General features: G+C 51.5%; 1 protein-coding gene across 7 annotated transcripts in view; it reads right to left on the reverse strand.

Moving 5' to 3' along the window:
• Nucleotides 1-14,400, reverse strand: part of LOC149304405 (calmodulin-binding transcription activator 2-like) — a 49,362-nt gene that overhangs the window by 11,509 nt on the left and 23,453 nt on the right. For 4 of the 7 annotated variants that reach the window (XM_089480920.1, XM_089480923.1, XM_089480918.1 and 1 more), the window contains 6 exons: nucleotides 13,135-14,312; nucleotides 12,693-12,819; nucleotides 12,406-12,540; nucleotides 6,676-6,803; nucleotides 2,311-2,492; nucleotides 760-838 (listed from right to left, as the gene is read on the reverse strand). In XM_089480920.1, the coding sequence (XP_089337046.1) occupies nucleotides 760-838; nucleotides 2,311-2,492; nucleotides 6,676-6,803; nucleotides 12,406-12,540; nucleotides 12,693-12,819; nucleotides 13,135-14,312 (1,829 nt within the window). The remainder of the gene's footprint in view (nucleotides 1-759; nucleotides 839-2,310; nucleotides 2,493-6,675; nucleotides 6,804-12,405; nucleotides 12,541-12,692; nucleotides 12,820-13,134; nucleotides 14,313-14,400) is intronic. The other 3 variants (XM_089480921.1, XM_089480919.1, XM_089480922.1) reach the window with 2 other exon arrangements.

Raw genomic sequence — 14,400 nt, forward strand, 5'->3', positions numbered from 1 at the left:
TGCAGTCATTTGCAAATTAGTGGCAGGAACTGATGACACTTTACTTCCTGTCACCATTTTGAGAGAAACTGCAGAGGAAAATGGAGGTATTTGGGGGTTAGTACAGGGTTCTGGGGGGCTTGCAGAGAGGAGGTGGGAGTATTTTCTTGGGTTTTCACACATTTGGGAGGCCTGCTGCATGGTTTGGGGGCAAACATTTCCTGAATATTATACCAAAACATTTTTTGAATGGGGGGCAAGGGAACGGGGGGCTTCAGAGGCACTTTGTCCAGCCATGGAGTAAAGGTTTCTCTTTCTTTTTCCTGGGAATGCAGGAACCAAACTCTTCCCTGTGGTTTTTGTGGTTTTTATGGGCTATGTGGCCATGTCCTAGGAGAGTTCTCCTAGAACATGGCCACATAGCCCGTAAAAACCACAAAAAACAACGGATGCCGGCCATGAAAGCCTTCGTCTTCCCTGTTGCTTTGACAGGTCCCTGACCCTCATGAAGCAAAACCCACAGACCTGCTAGCAGTCAGCCTTTGATGCTTTGTGGAAGCCCAGCTCCACTTCAAAAGCCGCACAGACCACCACCTCCCTCTATTTACTCTATTACTTTCCCAAATTCTCCCACTCCTCCATGAGGACTAGAAGGATGACGTGAGAGAAACCCCACGTGAAAGCTGGCATAACACAGCATGGCATGGGAGGGCATGGATGCCACGGTATAGGTATCTGTGTGCCCCCCCCCACACACACAGCCGCCTTCAGCCATCTTACCAATGGGGTGCAGGAGAAATGGTCCACATTGAGGGGGTCTACCTCCTGCTCTAGGTCCAGACTCTGCACATTGAGGTTCCTGAGGAAACAGATGAAGAGGAGGAAGAAGGGTAAGGGAGCGGACTGGTTATCCTTCCACCTTGGCTCAGTCTGCAGTCAGCCCTTTTTTGAACTGCAACTCCCAGAATCTGGATGTCGCAGTGCAAATTATCTCACATTTTCTGGATATATTACTGCTACATATTAAATGCAAGATACCCTGTAAAGAAGTTCCAGGATGCATGCTTCTCCGCCTCTCCCACAGAAGCAGCAGGTTGAGGGGAACTAGGGAGGAAGAGGAGCCCATTTGGGGGGCTTTGAGGCTGTGGGGTCCCATCTCCATGCTTTGGCTGTTTCCTCTGCTGCGGGAGTTAAGGAAGGAGGATGGCCTGCTTCTTGTTACTGCTGGAACAGTGGAAGTTTTAAGCACCCGTTGTATATATAAAATAGCTGACAATTATGGATTTGGACGCCTCACAGACCGGAGACTTAAGAGAAGTGGGCCACATGCACCGGGCAATGAAAGGCACACTGCTTTCCCCCCAGATTCCCCATTAAACCACCAATTAAATTCATTAATTAAAGGCATTCTATTTTTTTCCCCACAGACCACACTGAGACAGTAATTAAATGCATTAATTTATTAAATGCATCAATTAATGCATTAATTAAATGCACCCTGCTTTTTCAGCATCTGCACTAAATCTTTCATTAAATGTACCCAATCTTTTTCAAAGAATGCACTGTCATTCATTAGACGCATTAATTAATTAATTCAATGCACCCTGCTGTGCCAGCATCCACATTAAAACATCAACTAAATGCATTAAATGAAGTCATTTAATGAATGAATGAAGGCATTTGATTAACTGATGCATTAATTCACTGATGTATTAACCAAACAACTTTAATCATCCCACAAATAATGCCTTAATTAAATAAGAGCACTGATTGATGCATTAATAAAATGACTCTTTAAAATGCCTCCAATGGTTCACAGAATCATAGAGTTGGGAGAGACCTCAAGGACCATCCAGTCCAATCCCAATCCTGCCATGCAGGAAGACACGTTTAAATGTCTTAAGTGCATGAATTACTTAGTGGAGGCTGCTGAAAGACAAAGGCATCCCTGGATGTTTTTCAGAAGAAGCCTCAAGCGACTGGCGGAAGCAGGGTGACCAGATCTCCTCCTTTTCCAGGACCTGCCCTACATTTTAGCCTTCTGCCCAGGAGGCATTTCAAAATGTCTTCCATTCTGAGTGTGACTAAGAAGCAGGACTTTATATTTATATGAGTGTCTTTAGCTTTTATTTTGCAATGTTATTTCTATTACAGATTTAATGTCGAGGGTCACGTGTCCCATTTGATAACCAAGGTCAAACTGTGCTCCCCCAGCCCTGAATCCCTGGGGATCTTTTCCCGCTGAAAGGACTCTTCTCTTCTGCTGTGCAAAGCTAGCAATGGCCCTGCTGCTTCTCGAGAGGAGCCAGCAAAGGTGCCAGGGGGACTCACCGCCACTTGATGAGGGTCTCGATGAGGCGGGTGTAGCCTTGGGCGGCTGCCAGGTGCAACAGGGTCATCCCCCGGAAGCTGACGTGGTGGACAAGGGCCTCGGAGTGGAGCCAGCAGGGCTGGGCCATCATTTTCTCACAGAGGGCCACAATCCGGTCCTCAAAGGAGTCGGTGGTGGCCTGCTTTAGAGGGGCAGAGCAGAGGTTGTTAGGACGGTACCTTCCTACAGTCTCCCCACAGCCCCCTCCCAAAATCTAACCACCCCTTCTCTTAAAACCATTCCAAAGTTAGCCCAGGGACTTGCCCTTGGTTCAAGCTCCAGGCGGCTCTTCAAAGAGGCAGCAAAAGACTCCCCGAGATGCAAACGGACAATAAAATGTCAGGGCAGCAGCTGGTCGAGGGTCCAGTTACAGCCCCCCCTTCCCGCCACGTCTTCACCCTGCATCTGTTTCCTCAACCCCCCAACACCAAACAGGGCACTGTTGCCAACCCTATTTCCGTTGCAGACCCTTTCTCCTTGAAAGGGGGACACAAAGGGCGACGAAGAGTCTCGGGAGAGAAGCAATGCTCCCCAGGAGGAGAAATGGGCAAAGGCAAGGGTGTGAAAGAAGCCCCATTATCACCAGGTGGGAGGCCAGCCGTGTAAAGCCAGTGTCCCCCCCACCCAGCCCCGGAACACGAGAGCCTGGAATGCGGACTCAATCCAGGGACGGAGACTGGCGGTAGAAACCCGAGATGAAGACCTCGAAGAACTGCTCTCCCTGGGTCACAATAACCCCACAGCAAACAGCCATAGCAGCACCAGGGACCCCTGGATGGAGAACGTGGTGCCTTCCTCGTCCTCATCCTCCTGGGGTGCTTCCTCTTGCAAAAGAGTTTCCACTCTGACCAGTTATACCATGCTGATCCCACTTTAACTGCCATTGCTCTTTCTTAGGGGATCCTGGGATTTGCAGTTCACAAGGTGCTTAGCACACTCTTGCAGAGCTCTAGTGTCTCACCAAACTACATGCCTTTTCACACAGCACAACTGTTTCACTTTCACACCACTTCAACTGCCATGGCTCCACCGACAACCCAATAGATACTGGTATTGGAGCATGAATCCTGTGCTGGAGAACTTTAGTAGCTTCCCTTGAAATACAGCCCTCTGGAGCTCTTTTACCTCCCCATACTACAAATCCCAAAATTCTATAGAGGAAAAAATTGGCCCTTAAAGTGCTGTCAAAGTCTGGGGAGAGAGCATTTAAAAATGTGTGGTACTGTCCACAGTTGTTGTTCTTTAATAGGTAAGCTTTTAAATTGCTTTTTAAAAAATCTAATGAGAGTTTTATTAAATTTTAATTTTTGTGCATTTTGTATGTGCATCTATCTGCATCTGTTCTTAACTTCTGCAAGAGTCTGGATGGCCTGCCTCTCAGGTTGCTTTCACCACGTACCTCCTGCACCGGCAAAAGGGAGCTGGACTACATGGCCCTTGGGGGTCCCTTCCCAATCTTGGGATTCTATAAAAAGTATGATGTTTTGCATCCCTGACCCCTTTTCTCCTTCAAACAGCTGCAAGGACTCTGATCCAATAAGGATCCAATAAGGATCCAATAAGGCCAACATGGCTGAGGCCTCTGGGAATCAGAGTTTGGGAATCACTGATTTAGTATAACAAAATTCTACGAAGATGCTCTGCACCAGAACCAGGTGAGGAAAACGTTTCAATAGACATCGAAGCCCAAAGATGGAATTCCAAATAAACTACCTGGGTCCATACAGGGACCAATGGGGCGGGTGAAGAAAATCACCTCTGCAAGGCTTTTGGGAAAGTACCCTTTTTGGGGGGTGACAGCTCTTAGAATCCCACAGCTGTTGTCAACCCCGAAAGTAACTTCTCCAAGCTCTTGCAATGGAGCCAAAGGAGGGAAGCAGCTGAATGCCTGTCCCCCTCCCCAGGAAAACATCCCACTCACAGGCTCCCTCCCACTCTTGTTGCTGAGCTCAGTGGAAAGAATTTCACATCCCATCCTAGCTGTCAAGAGGGATGTGTGGGGGGCGGGTGGGGGGCAGATGCCTACCTAATCCCACCCCATGGACTTTATCTGCCCCCCCCAAGCCACCGCCACCCCTAAGAATAGCCGGTGGGGAGCAGGGGGTGGCGGCCAGGGGGGAGAAGCGGCCGCGCAGGTGCCAATCCCAGCAGAAGAAACCCGAGAGGAGCCCTGGGGAGATTGGGCTAAATATACACACCAAAGCCTGGCAACAAAGAGCAGAAAGAGAAAGGAGATGGGGAGGGCGAAGCACAGGCCTCAACCCTCCTCTGCCCCCCACTCGAACCCCAGCCCCAAATACCCAGCAATGGAGGTCTTCTCTCTCTCTCTCTCTCTCTCTCTCCTGACTTGTGATTTTAAAAAGTGTTTTCTTTTACAAGACCACTGCCCTCCCGTTCCCCTTCAAAATCGCACAATTTGGATGGGGTGAACTGGAAGGGATGACCCCAACGGTTATCCAGTTCAACCCCCTGCAGGAATTCACTGCTAAAACACATACCTGCAAGGTGGGACATCCAAGCTCAGTTTAAAAACTGAGAATTTTCACAGAATTGTAGAGATGGAAGTGATCCAAGAGGTTATGGAGTCCACCTCCTTGCAGGAAATCTACAGCTAAAGCACTCCTGAGGTGGTCCTCTGACCTCTCATGAAAAGCCTCCAACAAGGGAGAGTTTGGAGGAGGCCCAAGAGAGGACTGAGGAGCACTGAAGGGCAGGCACTTTTCACGATGGAAGGGGAATGACAATAACAAGTGCATGCAAAGACATAGATTTGGAAAGGAAACCCTAAGGCCACACAGTCCAACACCCTTTTGCCAGTGCAGGACATCTGCATTTGAAGACCCCCTGAGAGGCGTGAGAATCCATTGCCTTCCAAGTGAGTCTGTTTCCACTGTCAAACAGCTTTTACCGTCAGGAAGTTCTCTCTCATGTTTAGCATGCCTCTTTGACGCAGAATCATTCAGCCACTGAACTAGAAGGGCTCCCAGGTCAGTGAGTCCAACCTCCCTGCAGGTACTCACAGCCAAACCACATCCCTGAAAGGCGGGCCACATGACCTTTGTTCATGAAAACCAAGTAGCGGACCAAGTAGGCAAGTCCCACTCTCTCAGCAAACCCCCCTCTGAACCAAACTTGCCAAGAAAGCCCCGTGATAAGTTTGCCTTGGGTTTGCTGTAGGTCAGAAATAACTTGGGCGCACCACAACAAGACACTGCCATGAATCTTCTGCAAGGAGAAATATGGGATATATATGGGTTCAGCCAATAAACAGGCCTCCCCAACTCCTGGAGCCCCTCCATCAGGAAAGGAGGCCGTGCAGAAAGGTACAAGGAGGCCGCTGTCAGCCCCCAAAGCCCTGATATTGAGAGGCATGGTGTCTGTGTGTGGAGGGGACCCTTATGTGTCACAATGCTGGAGAACAGAAAAATAGTGGCTTTCAAAATGTAAAGCACATGAGGAAAGTCCAAAGGAGCCACTCACGTTTGTCAAAATGGACATTCAGAAAATCACAATCTATCTTAGAGTAGGAATACCTTTAATTTGGCAAAATGAAAGGTTATAAAACAGAGGGGTATGTTTTCTGTTTCCTTAGAAATCTTCTTCATTAAGTGCAAAATATTTTATATATTTATTTAACTCTGTTAAATAACTGGTCTCCCAGACCTTTCTCTTTTACTTTTTTGGACTACAAGTCCCAGAATCCTTCAAACATCAAGGGATGTATCCTCACAATATTATTATAGCACTAGGATGCCACCTGAAGTGCTCTGGCTCCATCCTCTGAAGTCCTTGGATTTGTAGTTGCAAGAAGAGGAGGAGGAAGCCAGCTGCCCTGCTACCTCCAATGACAAATAAACCCCACAGCAATGGGGTGGTGTGAATGTGGGCTGGTGTTGATGGTTTGTTGTTGTTGTATGCCTCCAAGCCACCTCTGACCTCAAAGTGAACATATCACCGGGGTTTCTTGGCAGAATTGTTTTCAGAGAGGGTTTCAGTTTTGCCTTTGCCTTCCTCGGAGGCTGAGAGAGTGTGCCTTGCCCAAGGTCACCCAGTGGGTTTTCATGCATGAGTCGGGGTTCAAACCTTGGTCCCCCAGTGTCTAGCACCCAAGCCACACTGGCACTGTTGATGATATAGCATCCAAAACACAGAGACCAAAAGCTAAGCTTTAAGAGGGCCATTCGTCAGGGCGAGATGTCCATCACAGCAACATTTCCACCGGACTTCAGCCTCCGAGGTGCAGCCAAGATACTGCTGTCTACCTGTTGCACACCTTTAAAAATAATGCTGAGGTGGCCTCCCCATGCCCCAGACCTTTGGCTCACCTGACTTGGGGGTCTCTCCCCTCTTTGCTGGCTTTGGGCTGGGGCAGCGGCTGCAGCTGCAGTCATTTCGGCCATCCGCTTCTCCATCTGCTCAAGACGCTCTAGGATGGACATCCTGAACTGATTATCTGAAGGGGGAGGGAGAGAGAACATCATCACCACCATCATCATCACAACCACACCTTTTCCCACAGTACTTAAGGTAGGTTAAAAGTTTAAAATTCTCATTGTAAAAAAGTTAAAAATGTAATTAAGCTACGGATAAAGTTAATTACAGAAGGAGACCTGAGAAAGAGGAGGCTCCGGACCGTCTCCAGCCTTGAGAGCCCCCGGTGATGCCGAGAGAGAGAGAGGCGGAAATGCAGGGAAATATTTTAGGCTAATCCTGATTCAAGGCTGATTAGCCCGCCTGGCCTCCTTCTGCCAGGTTGGGCAAGTGCAATGGTAATCCTGGCAAGTGTGTGTGTGTGCATGTGCGGAGTATGAAGCAGATGCACGGCACGTAGTCCCATGGGGGCCGGGTGGGGAGAGGAATGGGGCAAACACATTGCAATGGATCGCATTGTGAGGGGCAGGCAAGATCCTCCGGGTTCTTGCAAAGGGAAAGGCAAGGCTGAATGGACCTCAGAAGCAGAAGAAAGCTGGAGCAGACTTGCATGACAGGTAGCTCCTCCAGGAAGCCCTCAAACCAGACAGGAGGGAAACTGGGTAACAAGGGGGTGGTCCTGTCCTCCAGGGGATTCCCAAGACCACCACTTACTCTGCCATCATCATTATCTGCAGTTAGTAAGCCAGTAAAATACCACTGGAACACACATTTTAGCACAAAACCACAAAAAACATATTAATACAACTAGGGAAAAGGCCAATATTTACGTATATTTTTGAAAGTCCATTAAATGTGGCAATAACAACCACCACCACAACTATCATCATCACCATCACCATTATCATCATCATCATCATGATTACGGTGCAGTGCTAAGTGTTTGGTGGGAGCAGCCAAATTCAGCGACTCTGGCACTTGCTCAGTGATGACTCCTCAGAGCCCCAGCACAAAATGACTCCAGGAGACTCCAGAGCACAAAACACAATGGGGTCTGTTGGGCTTCTCTCAGCAGCAAAAGGAAACCTGCAAAATGGATGCTCTACTGGGGCTGTCCCAGGGAACCCCCACCCAAATCAAAGAGAAGGCCCCCATTATGAACAGGTTGCCACAGGAAGGTCAACTCTGGTCCCTGGGACAAGAAAACTGCCTTTCCTTTCTTGTAGACATACCACACAATTCGGGGAAGGACGTGCCTGTTCTCCTACCCACCTCAATACTAGGTCTACTGCCCACTTCCCCACCTATACCAGGTCACCATCTTGCTGGTATAGCCAACAGTCTCCTTGCCTACTTTTCAGGGAATAATACCCTCACAAAGTGGAGCACGGTGCAGTTTCATTGTTCAACCTCATTTATCCCTGCTCAACCCTTACATTGTGCAACTGATCATAAGGGGAGCAGAGAAAACCAAGGTTGAAAGCAGAGCACAGGAAAACCCCGCACCTCTTAAGCCAAACAAACGTGTTGCTAAAATCTTCCGCTACAGGGCTACCTCTTTGTCCTTCCCTCTGGCCATTCCTTCTTTTTCCATTCATAATTCTCGCCATCCCATGCGGAACGCTATGGAGGAATGCCTTCCATTATTGTCCATTCATTCTATAAACACACACACACACTTCACCCATCAGCCCCGCAAAAAGATCTTTTCAGTCCAATCATTCCTCTGCTCAAAGAAGACAGTTCTCGAGTGAACCAGAAACATTATCTCAGCCTCACAAGAGACACCAACAAGACCACTAAACGACAGCAGCAACAACCAGCCACCTGGTCTCCATTACAAACTTGTCATTGACACTTGGGAGAACGAAGTCGAATGAAGCTGGGGAGGGGTGAAAGAAGGGCTTCCCACCAGAGTGAGTTCAAGAGGGAACTCCTTTCTACCCAAGTGTTGCTTCACCCAGCCATTCAACTCCAAGAGCTCATTGTGGTTTGAATGAAGGGTCAGACTTGATATAACCTCGTGGTAGACCACAAAAATCAACATCAAACAGGACCCTTCTTTCCTCCTACTGTTCCCTCAACTACCCTGCCGTACACATAGTAGTCCCAACCAATCTCTACTTGCCCCAAGGACTTCCCCTATTCCTCCGCTTGGTAGGCATCCCTCCACCTCCGTCCCCAGCACCCTAGGTACCTGCTTTGTCCATCCCCTGAGGGGGCCACCGGTGGGGGGCCACCCTACCCCTCGCCTGCAGGCCCAGCACTCCGGTGGTCTCCGTCCCACCTCTTCTCCCAGCAGGAACCAGAATGCCTCTGCAGGAGTCTGCGGAGAGTCCCAGGCAGTGCCACCCTCCCCTCCAAGGAAAATTTAGACAAGAAAAGCGGCACGACGGGGGGCACTCAGCAGGAGCCACGCAATCAGGACACTCCAACTATCCCTGGTATGTGAGGAGAGTTAGCAGCGCTGCGGGTGGGTCTGGGACCCCTCCCTGGCACCCACCTGCCCAGTCAGCGGGAGGGCGCTGGGGGGGGGACAGAGATGCCTCCTCCTCCTGCCCCTCTTCCTCTCTGGCCCTTTGCCTGCCACCAGCCAAGCTCCCAGGACTGACTCCCCACCAGTTCAAAGTGAGAGAGCCCAGTGGTTCTGCAAAGTGTGAGTGGACTCCAGCCGTCCCCAAAATAGCCACAAAGGGGGGGGAGGGGAGGGTGGCAATCCCTTAATGAGATCTAAAGGCACTCACTTGCAAGGGGCACGCATGCACACACTCTCTCTCTCTCTCTCTCTCTCTCTCTCTCTCTCTCTCTCTGCATGGCCAGCCAGGACAGACACCCGTATGAACTCCCTTTTTGTTTTACTTCCAGCAAGTGGAAAACAAGGGAAACTGACACCCAAGCCTTGCTGGAAGAGAGAGAAGCGTCTTCTCCTGCCACATTCACCCCAACCTACAAAATACACACATCCAGGGGCTCATTGTTCCTCCCCTGTTTTCACTGGGGGTCTTCTTGAGAACAGAAAAGGAGTTTGATGTACTGATCCCAAGTCATGCCTCTTCCAACAGCCTCAGGCATGAGAAACCTCTTGATTGGAGCAGGGAAAGGTCACCTTCAGCAAGGACACCTCCATTCCTAGCAACTATGGCCCCTGGCTTCAGCAAGATCTAGACTTGGGTCCTAACTAGGTTCAGACTGATAAAGCCAAATTGGACAGGTGGTTTAAAGCACTCGTCTCGCAGGGGCATCTCAGCATGAATTCTTCAGAGGATGTTTGCCTTTGTCTGAAAAAGTGGGACTTGCCCAAGGCCAATAGGTTTCCATAGCCAAGCAGGGATTTGAACCCTGGTCTATTGGAATCAAAGACCAAGACCTTGGGCAAGTTACCTTTTCTCAGAGGAAAGCGACAGCAAACCTCCTCTAACTCTTGCCAAGCAAAACCTAGGAGAGGCTCATCATAAATCAGAGTCCACTCAAAGACACATAACAGGGAAATAAAAATCAGTATCAGGGAATGGGAAAATGGTGTCTTTGGAGCAAAAAGCCCCAAATTCAAGTCTCACCTTGAGGGTCTTTGTGTACCAGCCCCACAGGGCTGTGCAAGTGGATGTTAAGAGACACATGGCCACACAGCCCTTGGACCAGGCCAGATGACTGAAACAGGTGTTTGGCAAACTGGGTACCTCCAGACTGAGGGTGCCAGCTTCTGTGGGCAGAAGGGGCCATAGGACAGACCACCCACTTTCCATGCAGCAGACCCAGAATCCACTGCTCAAAATGTTAGGTGACGCTGAAGGGACCCACATCTCTCCGAATCCTCCACAAACACTGCCTTCTCTCCAAACACCTGTTTCAGTCATCTGGCCTGGTCCAAGGACTGTGTGGCCACGTGTCTCTTAACATCCACTTGCCCTGTGGGGCTGGTACACAAAGACCCCCAAGGTGAGACTTAAATTTGGGGCTTTTTGCTCCAAAGACATCTGCAGGTATCCAGTTTGCCATTTGCCATAAAAATGAAACTGGCAACCGCAGTGAGAGGTACTTTTCGGTGAACCCTCCAGACATTGCTGCACAAGATGGGCTGCTAATTACGCTTTCCTCTCTCTGTCTCTCTCTTGCACATGTTCTTCCGCCTGTGAGCTCCCTACCGAGGCACTGGTTTGGCCACCACAGGAACAGAATGATGGATAGGGCAGAGAGTGGGGAAGCTACTTTTTCTTTTCACTACAAATCTCTGAATCACCTTCTGAACAACTTGCACAGAACAACTTGCAAGCAGACAACTTGCACTGTTCACAAGTTCAATTATTTCCAGCATGTGGAAAATGCAACACGTATTGCAGGGAACTGTAGGCCAAAAAAGTAACTTTTGCAAGCCCTAGCCATGTCCCTTGCAGACAGACAGCCTGCCTTGTGAAAGTGTGCAGAATCATCACTATCTGTATTTGGGACACTTGGGAGGCACTTCTCAAGGTAAACAAATACGGCTCCAAGCCTTGAGCCAGGCTGAAAACAGAAAATCCCCTAAAGTCCTTCGCCAGACCCCCTCCCAGGTACACAATGTCTCTTGCATCCGGGACCTCCAAGGGCTGTGACAATGAGACTGCCTCTCCAGGAATGGACCCAATGGAAGACGGGGGGGCTTTGTCTTTTATGGAAGGAATCTCTTGTTGTGGGGAAGTGAGGAGGGCTCACCCAGAAAAGTTGTTGCTTTGCTCCTGAGGCTCAGCGTACCTGGAGCACTGGCAGTGGAAATGGACCCCCAAAAACGTATGCATGAATGGACCCCAACTGAGATTGTAGAGTATGTGGAGAACAGTTCTGCATGGGGAGGTGAAGATGCAGAAATCCAAAGGACACCCCACCATTGCCACCTCCTTCCCAGGGCTTGGGTGACAGCTACCCCAAGGGGAGAGAAGAGAGAAAGGACCCCTTGGAGATGGGCTGGATCTGTATGAGGAGGAGCCAGGGCTTCAGGGTTTCCCAGGAGAAGAGTAGGAGGTGGACGGATGCCGTGTTGCAGCACAGTCTGTGCTATGACGCCTGGGTTCTCTCCGAGGGGAGCAGCAGTGGGCACAGTGCCCGTCCGCTTGTTACTCTTGGCCTGTCTTGCTCCGTCATGGAAACGCCTGACTCTGACCTCTCCTGTCCTCCTCTTCTCAGCCCTCCAGTTTCCATTGCACACAAAGCGCCATGCCAGGAATATCCCCCTTCCCTGTAAGACGACACCCTGGAACTGGCCCCAGACCCAGCTTGGATGGCATGGCACGTTTTTTTCCAACAGCAAAGCCACAAACAATCCCCCCCCCCCACGGCCGCCGCCGGCTTCAGGAAGGCACAGCACCCTCCTCCCTCCATCGCCACCATTCCTACCCAATCCAGTCACCAGCCCACCAATAACCTGGACCTCAGCAACTCCAGCACCCCATCCCAGACATGACACTGAGGCAAGCCTTGTCTTCTCCCTTGGATCCCTCCCAGGAAATTGGAGGGCTCCTTCTGTCCTTCTCTGGCCCTGTGACCTCCTCCTCAGCACACATGAAGTAACAATATCGGCTCCCACAGAAGCACCAGACCCAGATCCACTCCATAGGAAGGAACCCAGGCAGACTCCCAGCCCCTCATCTTTTGGGAAACCCAGTCGGAGAATCCCATCCCGTCCACAACCTTTTCCTGTAAGCACGACTCACCGTCCAAAGAGAGCCAATCCAGCTGAGTGCTGGGCAGTGCCATGAAGTTGCGGGCCCGGTACTCAAACAGGACGGACATAGAGATGATGTGGGAATCGCAGGCCACATGCAAGGGGACCAGGCCTGCTTCGTGGGCTGCAAGGTGAGACAGAAGGGGCCATCAAGAACATGAGAGGCAAGTGGTGCCCTCTCCCCAAGACACCCTTGAATTGGCCTAATAGCCCCAGGAAGGAAGGGGCCCCAAATGCCCAACACACAGACACACAAGCATACAAAAAGCCCGTTACCTGGGCAGTAGCATCGCAGCACTCCAGACTGGATGAGTGTGGCAGGGACAGAGATCTGGTCGAAGAGGCAACTGTATGGTTCGGCCTCACCCATCCATGGCCCAGTGATAAGCACCTTGACGCCCCCCTGCTCTCCGGAAGAGGGAAAGGAGGGAAAAAGTAAGGTGATGAGCGAGATGGAACACAGCTTGCCAAATAGGGACAAGTGCTGTTCCTCAGATTTCCCATTGCCAACCACTGCATGACCCCACATGCCCATCACCTGTTTGACTCAGTCCCCAAACATTCCAGGTCTTCTCTTAGTTCTTGACCCCTAATCTCAAGGCTTCCTCCTACCCCTGCCCCTCAATGCCTCAGACACCCAGAAAACCTAAGACTCCTGGCTGTCTGACCTTTAGCACTCCCCCCAAGACTACATGCCTTTCCCCTGCTACATACCCACCTCAGGGTAGGACCATTCCGGCGAGAAGTCCGTGATGGACACCAGCGGCTGTGGGGAACTCCCCGGAGGGCCCCCCTCGGTCGCATAGCAGGGCTCGGCCAGGGGCTCTGCAGAGAGGACCAGCACAGGGCTCCCTGCCCCACCGCCGGCCCCCTCAGTACTGTTGGCGCTGCCCGTCCCTCCCTCGTCCGTCATGAGCTCACTAATAAGGTCGGGGAAGTGGTTGTCGAAAGAGAGGCCAAAGGAGGCCCCCACCGTGGCCTTCGTGGCCGCCTTCTGGATTATGGAGTACAGCTCCTCCTGGAGCTCCGTGGCCGAAATTTCCAAGGCCGATGCCACCTCCGAGGGTGGCCCCTTGCCTTCGCCAGGTGTCCCAGCCTCAGCCTGAGACTCCCCTTCTCCCGTGGTCTCCATGGGAGTCTCAGGGCTGTTCTTCCCCTCTGTCCCAGCAGCAGAGGGGGATGGCGAGGGTGGCAGCGGTGCCGGCTGGGCCCCGTCGTCGTGGATGAAAAAGCGGTTGGAGGTGGGCACATAGACGGAGTAGTCTGGGGGGGTGGCGGCAGCGGCGTTCTCTTGGGGCTCAGCTTTGGCTTGGAGCCCAGCCCCCCCTCCATAGGTTTCCCCTTGCTTGGGGCTGTTGAGGAAGCAGTCTGGGTCGAAGGCGGCAGAGCTGACCTCGCCCGTCTCCATGGTGGAGTCGAGGTTCTGTGAGAGAACCAGGCCCGGCCCCGGGAGCAGGGCCAAGCCCAGGGGCGGTGAGGGGCCCCCGCCGCCATCTCCAGAGACCAGGTGCTGGCTGGGTGTCAGGGCCAGTGGCTTCTCTGTGCCCCCAAGACCAGTCATGACCAAAATGGCACTCCCAGGAAGGCCCATCGAGAGAGTGACGGCCGGCAGCTCCTGCTTAGGGAAACCGTTGGGCTGGGCCAGGCCAGCAGAGGGCTGTGTGGAGTCCGGAGTGGCATCAGCCATGCTGGGGGAAGCTGCCTTGGCCAATTTCAGTTCCTTGCTGTTGGAGCTGGAGGTCCTGGGTGGCTCCGGCTCGGCTTTGGCCTCTGGGGCACCAGAGATGTTCTGAACCTCCATCAGAGCAGGGTAAGGGCACGGGCGGACTTCCACTTTTGGGGAGATGATGCGGTGCTTCGTGCTGCTGCATTTGTGTGGGACGTGGCCGGGACTCCCTGCAGCAGGGTTGGGGGAGAGCGGGAAAGAGAAGTGAGCACATCCATTCCCTGGCTAAGTTGCGCCCGTTATCTCTGGGCAGAGTGC

The sequence above is a fragment of the Sceloporus occidentalis genome, unplaced genomic scaffold, assembly GCF_023333645.1.
Source record: "Sceloporus occidentalis isolate IW3139 unplaced genomic scaffold, rSceOcc1.0.p SCAF_14, whole genome shotgun sequence".
Lineage (NCBI taxonomy): Eukaryota > Metazoa > Chordata > Lepidosauria > Squamata > Phrynosomatidae > Sceloporus > Sceloporus occidentalis.